The sequence below is a fragment of the Salarias fasciatus genome, chromosome 3 (genome assembly GCF_902148845.1).
Source record: "Salarias fasciatus chromosome 3, fSalaFa1.1, whole genome shotgun sequence".
Lineage (NCBI taxonomy): Eukaryota > Metazoa > Chordata > Actinopteri > Blenniiformes > Blenniidae > Salarias > Salarias fasciatus.
The window spans coordinates 15,671,321-15,681,245 of NC_043747.1; the positions used below are offsets into that span (position 1 = coordinate 15,671,321).

A 9,925-nucleotide genomic window follows, 5' to 3' on the forward strand; every position below is an offset into this window, starting at 1 on the left:
CTGTGGCTTATTTGTGCTTGAACCCATTTGAGGCTATTCCCAGTTTGTTTTTTTCCCGTTAAATGTCTCCAGATTGATGGATAGTACTTCAGATTACTTGCCCGACCTCTCACTTCGTCTGCTGATGAATCCCTGCTGCCTCGCAGACTGCAATCACAGCAAATGTGAGAAGAAACGTCCGCGCGCAGGCCCGGAGTGTCTGATCCATAAGCACATCCTGAGGTATAAGTGGAGCATTTGTCAAGATAATACAGGTCCAAACAGCACTTAATGAGCAGGAGGAGGGAGTGACAGTATCCGCTTGCCAAACGAGCGGTCGGAGAAAACCCTGGCCTTCAGCAGATCGAGTGAGACTTGAAAGAAATGACTGAAATATCCTCTGAAAACACTACTTTTAACTTTTCCTCTCTGTCCAAAACTTTTTCCCTTCCCCCGGAGGAGAGTGCCGAGGGAACATTACCAGCCCTCCTGACATCCCTCCATATGTCACTCCGCTGTGAAAATGTTCATCTCTTCGAGTCGGATCAAGCTGGCAAACGTTTTCAGGTCAAGCGATGGTGTGATGTCCAAAGATTCAGCCTCTGGCGCCAAGTCGGTGCTTGTTCAGCAACATTAGTGAAAGCAAAGTTAAAGCAGAGCGAGGGGGGAAAAGGGAGACAGCAGGAAGGTGGAGAAAAGAAACTACAATCTAAGGTGAAAAATAGTCATTAGACTCAAGAATCATTAAGGAGGGGAAAAAACAAACATTTTTGGCTTACAATGCCCAATTTAGGTGTCTTAATTAAACTGTAGTGAGTTGTATTTAAGATATAAACTTCAAAATCCATCTGTTCACTGTCTGTACTACTTTATCTGACGGTGGGCGAAGGCCAGTTACATCACACCCTCTGGTCTACTTTCTCCTGAATTTATGTTTATCATGGCAAAAACTGACAGCTCCATCATATTGGCCAGAAAAGACAGCTTTTCCATCAATGGTAATCTCACAAACTACACAGATGTGTTCAGTGAGTAGAGACAAAACCTTACTGTCCTTCAACAGGAAAGGTTTATTATTCAAGTGTTACGAGCCAACACAGGAGAGACAAAGAGGCCCGACTTTATTTAATCCTATTAATTACAAAGTACATCCACATGTTTCATATTTATGCTGACTCTGACTAAAATGCGTGACACACTTTTAAATCTTCAGGCGATTCATTAATGAACTGAACAAGCATGTTTTTGGGTTGTGGGAGGAAATCCAGAAGAAATCCATGACCTGAGTGGAGCTGAATTTCGACCGACCACGTACGTTTTCATCTCTTGTACACAGATAACGGCTCTGGAAGCTTCTTCAGCTCATAAATACCACAGATGAGAATGAATTATAATGTGTTTGGGCCCCATCCAGGGGAGAGGCTTGTTTTATTACTTAAACTGTTGCTCTCAGTTGTAAACCTTCACAGGGCTGTTAAAAACAGTTTATGTTGCATCATTTACACAACATAATCCCAATCACCGCCACCGTCTATACCATCTCCCAGCTGGCTAATAACAATTCCCAGACATTCCATTACTCTGCAGCAGTTCGCGGCTGCATGTGGCGATGTGGTAACAATGGCTGCTCCCCCCGGTGTCATCCCTTTCGCTCCCCTGATGCATTGTTGTCATTCCCGCCGCCGCGGACCGAGGCGAGATGATTGGGTGCAAAGCCGGGAAAGCGTGGCTGTGGCGGTGACGGCTCGGTGTCCACCGAACTGAGGGAATAATCTGTCTGAAGGTGCAATTGCACTGACCATCATTTAAGTGGCTTGAAAAGGTCAGGAAGGGGATGGGGATGTGGGAGTGCTCCGGACGGCCATTATAGTCATTCTGCTTCGCCGTGCGAGCCGCCACCACCTGATTGATGCCTCTGAGAGAGGATTTGGCGCTGCCGTGGTGTGTGTTATACAACATGCGCTTTAATATATTGCCTGTGTGTGTCTGCAGGCGGGTATTTGTGTGTCTTCTGGTCCATGGAAGTGAGCGAGAGGAAACTTTCATTCAGGTCTTAATATAGGAGACATGGAGGATGCACATCCGTCCGAGGACAGCCCGTCGGCCCATAAGCTCTCCATCAACTTCTCCCTTCGTCACCGACGTCTCCAGCAAATACACCTTACACTGAAGAAGCCGTTTCTCCCTCACACACTGAAAGCTGATGTAATTAAATCCGTCTGCAGGGTAAGGCAAGTTAAGGGCAAAGAGAGGGAAAAGGAGGGAGCTTTTTTTGGTCTAAATAATATATTCTTGAGCGGAGCAATAAAGAACGCCTGTATGGAGCAGGGGAGGTCCCCGGAGGATTAATTAACAATATCTACCGTTAGTATCTCAACTTCTTCCTTCTCTGATGCTCACAATGGTTCAGAGACACAGCCGCGCTCCTCGCCAGTGGGCCGGCTTCCTGTAAACCATCCTGACTTTCATTCTGTGGATTAAAAGCCTTCACATAATGACTGCGAGAGACATCCTCGCAGAGTTCTCATCTTTTATTGTGTTGCGGCGTCAAATCAAAAGAATTAACTGCGGCATTTTTGACACTTATTATTCACCCATTGAACAAATACAAATAACAAATGCACCGGTTGGCTCTTTTTCAAATAAGACGTCTCATATGTTTCAGTTGAGAATACCGCCTCAGGATAAGGATGAGGGTTATTACATGTGCTAGTTTCTATCCATGCTGTCACGGCTGACTGGAGCACAAACTGAGCAGAGCTGTGTTTTTTGAAGGGTGCAGTTGATAAGGCATAATCTCAAATTAAATGTCTGATTTTGGAAAGGTGTAACGTTTTGTAGCCCTGGGGCTTTCAATAGATTACTCTGGCAATGCATTTTGAAACATTTGTTGGGTTTTAACTTGATGTACTGCCAGTTGATTTAATTATTGCCGCTACTATGTAAACTTTGGGTCGAGTTGAACAGTCACTTTTTGTCACCTTTAAAGAGCGAAGACTTGGTTCACGGTGTCCGTAATCTCTTTCCGATCATTTTGGGAGCTAAAGCCCCATCTCATCAGCTTTTAATCAAAGCTTCTCGTGTATTATTGGAGCTTCACAGCTGGATTACACTAATCCGTGGGCAACAAGATTAGCTCCATCAGCATCATTGTCTGCCATGTAGCGTTTGTCACTTAGCACCTGAACAGAATCCAGAAATTGTTCTACTTCATTGGAGCACATCGTCTTTAAGGACAGAGCTTTATCTATCATGTCCCATTTTCCAGCTGATTAATATCTCGTGCAGACTCTGGATTCTGTAAAACACGTGAGTCAAGCTGAAATGATCTCATGGTGTTGACACAACTGCCCGCAATATAATCCACCTTTGGATTAAGCTGTATATAGTTATTTGATATATATTGAGGCAGTGGCGGCCTCGATGTGAGAAAAGTACATTTATGATCAGGCGTTCACAGGTTTGAAAGCTCATCTTGACAAAGAGCTAGAAATTATTACGACCTTTAGAGCAGTACATGCACATTATTCGGAAATATAACATGATCAAACTATATTCTCTTTTTATGATGTAGAAACCATTATATATTTGAGTATGATTTGTATTTTCTATGGGTGTTTCCATGAAGATGCTGGAAATGTCCTTTGAAATCTCTTCAAACTTGCAGAAGCAGCACTTGCTCTCTCCATAATGACAATGAAAGCGCTGATTGCCGTTGTCTGGATTCCACTGTAAAGTTTGGAGCAGCAGGTTAAACTTCAGACATACGGGTCTCTCTTCGTCTCACTTTCCGTTTCGCCCTGTCTCTCTCATGTTCTCACACATAAAACGTGGCTCGCTGGAGCAGATTTCTGTGAGCCTGTTAATGGATTTTAACACAGAGATGCTGTGTTGGCAACAGGAGCCCCCGAATGTGAGCATCAGCTGCAGAGGAGTGAAGTAAATAGCCTTAAAATAAGACCGCTGTGTGAAACTAGTCTGAATTTGCGGCTCACATCTTCCACAGAGAATCACAAGTTTCTTTTTTTTTTTTTTTTTCTCCCTCAAGTATTTAAGAAGTAGCTGAAAATTTGATGATGCCGTGTCAAATATGCATCCGTCTCTGCAGGACGCCCGCTAACTTTCAGTCAGGAGCCTCCAATGAACTTGAGAGTGGCGCGACTGTGTGTGAGCGCGCTCTCTGTGCCGTGTGACTGCCTGCCCGCCTGGTTCTGGAACAGCAAAAAAGACTTCCCAATGGCTACTTAATTCTAATGAGCGTTTTATGAGTCGTGATCAAGAGCTCACTGGCAACGCGCTCAGTCAATAGCGTCTTCTCTTGTGAGCCGAGCCTCGGCTTATGTGCCGACCCCGGCAAATTGACCCGGAGATTTATACAGCGCTTTTGTAAAGGTCCCCATTCGTGGGCCTACAGTCAGGAAGGAGAATTAGTGTTTCAATGGATTTCACTTTCAATTTGAATGCAGAGCAGTTGGAACATGGCCCCGGCTAAAGGGAGGCCATTGGTAATGAACTCCTTTGTGTTCCGCCAGTGAGAGGATCAAATCCTCGAGGTGGTGGAGTCATTCGGCGCTTGCGAGAGACATGATTTCCTGTGGCTGCTATAGGCAGTGAATCCTATGGGTTTATTCACACAGCGAGCAGCCCTGTCCCAGGCGCACACACTTCTTTCAAGGCTGCATTGCTGCGGGAATGTGTCTTTTGCAAACGTTTTTACTGTCACTGTATCGAAAATACAGTGAAAGCAGTCAAGAGTCAGATCGTTTTCCGACAGCAGCAACACCACAGTTAAACTTATACTTTTATAAGTAAAAGCACATGATAGTGTAATCCATCCATCCATCTTCTCAGGGTTGCGCCGGCTGGATCAGATCTCAGTGCACAGTCACTTTCAGAGTCAACAATTAGTCTCAAATGAACGTCTTTACACTAATCAGACTCAAACCGCAGGTGTTTTCAATGTGATGAGAGTGCAGCTAACCACTTCACCACCCAGTGAGCCCAGCAATGTTATCATTTTTGCATTTGTGCACAAAGTGCGGTGTGCTAAATTAATAGTCGTAGTCATTATAAAAAGATCTCATCTCCAGTAAAGTGAATCTGGGGAAACATTATAGTGTTTTGTGGTGCAGAGATACTTAAAACCACTGATCAGGGAACAGGGATCTGGTAGCGCTTAATGAATTTGTTCTCAGCTATTCAAGAGTGGCAGACAGACGATGACGTGACGAATAAAGAAGAGATAGTCAGAAACTGCATTTACTTTTGATGAAAACATTGACGATTCTCTCAGTTGGCAACCGTTACCAACACCTCTCATACTGAGTGTGAGAAAGAAATCAGGTAACAGGGACAAAAATAATCCAGTTTGCCCCAAAATGTAGATGTAAAATTAAGTTTACGAAGTCACTGAAAGTGCAACTTTTTGAAAATATTCCAGCTCATTTTAAAAAATGGAAAGCACAATGGGCAGAGAAACAAATTCAAGGTTCTGAACAGCAGCTGTTGGATGGGGTTCAGGACACCAGTGTGAATTACATGTGATTTTCCTCTTCGTGATGCATTTTTGACCAATGTACATGCAATCAGTTTTGTAACTGAGCGGTAAGATGAATCAACAGGAACTTCTATTAATCAGCTGGAAATATACTGGAAAACCTGACAAACAGTAGCAGACAGGATTCATAAAGATATGCAGCAGATTTGCCAATTATAAAGAAATTCTTTGCTGCACTGATGTTGCCAAAAGACAAAAAAATGGCTACATGAGGTGTTGATATTCATCAATTCAAGAAAAATTAAGAAAGCAAGCCATGTAAGAAACATGATTTATTTAACTTGAAGCTCATTCAATTCTTTATTTCCCTCCATCTGTCAAGCCTTCACAGCACAAATCTACCAGACAATATTAATGTACTTAGTGCAGTAACAATAAATGGTAAAAATAAAGCAATTTGTCATTTCAATCAGCAAAAGATCAGTAAAAACTCATCATGGTCTTCCTTTCCCTTCGTTGTTGAGCTCAAAAGGCAGCAGCCACTGACAGGAATGGTCAAGAAATGATAACCTGATTGTGACCTTATCTCTCACTGACACCCACAACCCAGAGGTGGCTGGGTGGCTCGGTGGCGCCGCCCCTGAGACAATTCTCCCCGCGATCTCCACTTAATCTGTTTGCAGCCTGACGGTTTAGTGTCACAGAGTGGGGAAAGCGTGAGCCGTGGTCACAGTTCAGAGAACTATGGCGAGCCATCCTGCGATCATGGCCATGCCGCCCATGGGAGCCACTTTGCGCAGAGCCGAGTCCCCCGTCAGCGCCTGGTGGTACAGGGAGCCGCAGAACATCCCCATGCCGGCGATCAGGAGGGTTCCCGCCTGGAAAGAAGGCACAGTTTACCTCGCTGATCACTGCGTGGCGGCACGTGCTTAGAACAGAGCATCAATGCGTGCATGCTGCGTTTAGTCGATGAAGAGGAGCAGGCAGAAATGGAGGATCGAGACTCAAGATGTGCAAATATTTCAGCAGCCAAGGACAAATGTTTAGCTGAGCTTTAGCTGGAAGGCAGCATTTTGTCTCTGACAAGGCGCCGTATTTCAGTTTGTTCGGATCTCAGCTCGTTAATCCGATGCTTCCAATGCTGCCTCCGTCCAGTTTTGTCTCATTCCGTTTGTTTCTGATAATTGTGAAAATTATCATACAATAAATCTTCAAGTTTAATTTTGCTCACTCATTTGAACATTTTGTCCACCGCAGCAGGTGAAACTTTCCAATATCTATTGAGAATTATTAATTTTGCAGGCAGCGTTCTCAGATTATATTCATTTGTTTCTCATGAACGAGAGTGTGTGAATAAATTACCCCGATCAGACAAACATGTCCAGAATCTGACTGCACTAACGGGACAACGACCACTTAATCAAGAACATATGTTTATTTCATGATCTCTGTTGCCGCGTGGGGAACAATGCTATTAAAATACACTCTGATCTCTTTCAGGCCACCAGACACTCCTGACAAAAACAGTAATTTCACCTGACAGAACAGGGGGAGTGGCTGCTCTTCTGTGTGTAATTGAGGGACATGTTGTGTCAGTAAAAGTCACACACAATACCACAAACAGTCCGACCGAGCGAGGCAGGAGAGTCCGCTGCTCTGTCTGGTAAAATTACTGTTTACCTCGATGGAGTTGAAAAGAGAAGAGTGATAAACTGGAGTCAGCTTCCAATTGAAAGTTTGACAGCAAGGTGAATATGTTAAATAACGCAACGGCGTTAATTAATGCAGAGTATCTGGTGAGTGGGAGCAGAAAGGCAAAATAATGAGTCATCATCCAAACAAAATGTGCCTGCTTCGATCCTTTCTCTTGACCCGTCTCTGTGACGAAATGTCCTTAAACAACTCCAAAACTGTTACAGGAGTTTGATTAACTTGTAATAACGACATATGTATGCATGTTTGAATGGGTGAATGTAGTTAATAATGTAAAAACACCTTCAGAAATCAGCTGTTCATATGTGACGTTTCCTTATATTCTTTTCCCTGCAGTGCTTCTCCAAACCAACCCAACATAATTCTGAATATTTCCTGAAAAACTGAGCGTGGGCTGTGCCGCTTTAGGTAAACATACGATAATGTTGTTGAGTATTGCGATGACAATATGAATTGTGATAAATAAAAGCACCTAAGTGAGTGATGTTAATGTCTTTCTGCTTTCAGATTTGGTTTTTTCAATTTCAGACATATAGCATTTACACAAACATTGGCACTTTTTTTTTTTTAACATCAAAACTGGCAATGAGAAGTACATGCAAGGTCGGGTTGACATTTTGTACCAGCACGCACTTCTTGAAAAGTCTTGGAAAGAAGCTTTCAGCCCTGAGAGAGAATAATTCGACTTCCATACTCACCACAGCAGGTTTGCTGGAGTGGGCAGCGCCCAGCAGGGCCAGGCTGTGGTAGAAATGGTACTTGTTGGCGGTTTCAAAAAGCTGGAGAGGCAGACACACAGAGACACAGCTTTCAGACCGTTCCTCCCCTCTTCAATCAGCCCACAGTTCAGTGAATCAAACGTCTTCTGATGAGGGATCCTACTATACAGTGTAAATGGATTATTAGAAGATGGTTAATGAGCCACTAGTGGGATGAAGGAATAAGCTGCTGTCAGGCACCGATTACACCATTTTCATCAATCAGGACAAGTCCTCGAATCACATAGGCAGGGGGACAGTGTCACATCGGAGGGAAGAATCAATTAGTATAGGTTTTAAGTTTCCTCATTGAAGACCAAGAACAAAGATGCTGTATTAGTGGACAGCAACTGGTAAACGAATCCCTTTTGGTCTTAATGCCAAATTCACAAATTTGCATTTTGTGTATTATGCTTTAACAAATAATGAAGATCAAAACAATTTTGTTCAGTCACAATTCTGCTAGCACAAGATTTGTACCGCTGTGGATCATCATGATCATTAGTGGAGTTGCAGATGACCACTGTTGCAGACTAAAGAGGCTTTTTTCTGTCTAAAGATCTCGGCAGATTTAACAATTCAAAATGTGAAGAACATAAAGGAATCCAGGATTCAAATGGAAACTGTGTGTGTGTGTGTGTGTATACACAACTATTAGATCTTATCATACTGTGACAAAAAAAATGCAAAGTTAAATGTGTTAACAGATCTATTTACATACCACAAACTGGTAATCATCAGGGTCCCGGTTTTTGAAACCTGATAGAACAGAAAAATGATAGATTGAACTGAAAAGTTACCTAATCGTACAGCATATGGTTGCATTTCACACTAAAAATAACTAAAATTCTGCACACATAACTCATGTGACTGCATGCAAACGGTGCAACTGCAAAGGTCAGACGCCCTCAACATGTGCTGATCTGACATGACAAAGCATTTTATCCACAGTTACGACCCTGAGGTCGTTGTTACCCCAGTCCACCTCCCAACACTATCTTGTCTTGCTTTGGCCAGGCGTCCTCCTCCATGACACTCAATGTAGGCGGGTCACCTTCATTACGAATTTGTCCTCATAACAAAAACAGCTTCCAGCTCGGTTTGTTATTTGTAAGCCGAACGAAACATGTGTCAATTCAACATTAGCAACAGCGATATCTATATTATTTACGGATATACAGCCGCCAGACACGGAAGTGAAGTTTAAGTTAGCGTGTTTTCGGACGGAGGCTGGAGCAGCGAGCGTCAGCAAAACAGACCAATGTGGTTATGTTAGCTTGAGGTGTGAGGGACAATGAGCTAATGTTTATTCCCTACCGTGAGCTCCGTATGCACCCAGTCCCACCGCAGAGGCACCCGACAAAGCGGCTAGCCTCCGCACCACAACAGAAGCGCTCATGTTTTGTAGCTGCGTGTAACACACTCCAGCGTAAAACTGAGTGACAGTCGTGATGCGTTCACGATCAGATATAGCGGCTCCTACTTCTGGGCTTCCCACCTTTTAAAGCTCTCAATATAAACGTATGGAAGAAAAAAATGTGTATAAATATAAAAAATACTTCACTCTTGATGTACTTCACATTGTATTCCATGAGATGGAGTTCAGTATAGTTACTTTTTTGAAGTGTGTTTTAACTCGCCTCCATGTTAACGTTAATTACGACATTTTTATTAGTCCGTGAAAGCAGCAGGAGCTTCAGGGAAAGAAGCTTCCGGGCACATCCGTTATCCGGAGACTTGAACCAAAATGGCGACTGCCGTGACACAGTTTCAGCCCATTGGGCAAGTTTCTCAATTCTATCAAACAAAAATGACACTGACAAGAGACTGGAGCAGTCACTGTGATGCCTTTAGGTTTCATATCAAGCTGTGTGTGGCGTGAAGGCTATTTATGCTCCCATTGTTAGTCAGTTTTGACTTTGACAGCTTTCGTGTATGTATTAGAGAGCACTGGATTCACACATGGATGAGCAGCTCC

At 43.4% G+C, this 9,925-nt stretch overlaps 1 protein-coding gene across 1 annotated transcript; it reads right to left on the reverse strand.

Annotated features, from left to right (window-relative positions):
• Positions 1–5,790: 5,790 nt before the first annotated feature.
• Positions 5,791–9,416, reverse strand: tmem256 (transmembrane protein 256). Its single transcript, XM_030087009.1, has 4 exons — positions 9,265–9,416; positions 8,669–8,706; positions 7,888–7,968; positions 5,791–6,354 (listed from the first exon to the last, which is right to left on the reverse strand). The coding sequence occupies exons 1-4, from the start codon at positions 9,344–9,346 to the stop codon at positions 6,211–6,213; spliced, it is 345 nt and encodes a 114-aa protein (XP_029942869.1). The 5' UTR covers positions 9,347–9,416; the 3' UTR covers positions 5,791–6,210.
• Positions 9,417–9,925: the final 509 nt, after the last annotated feature.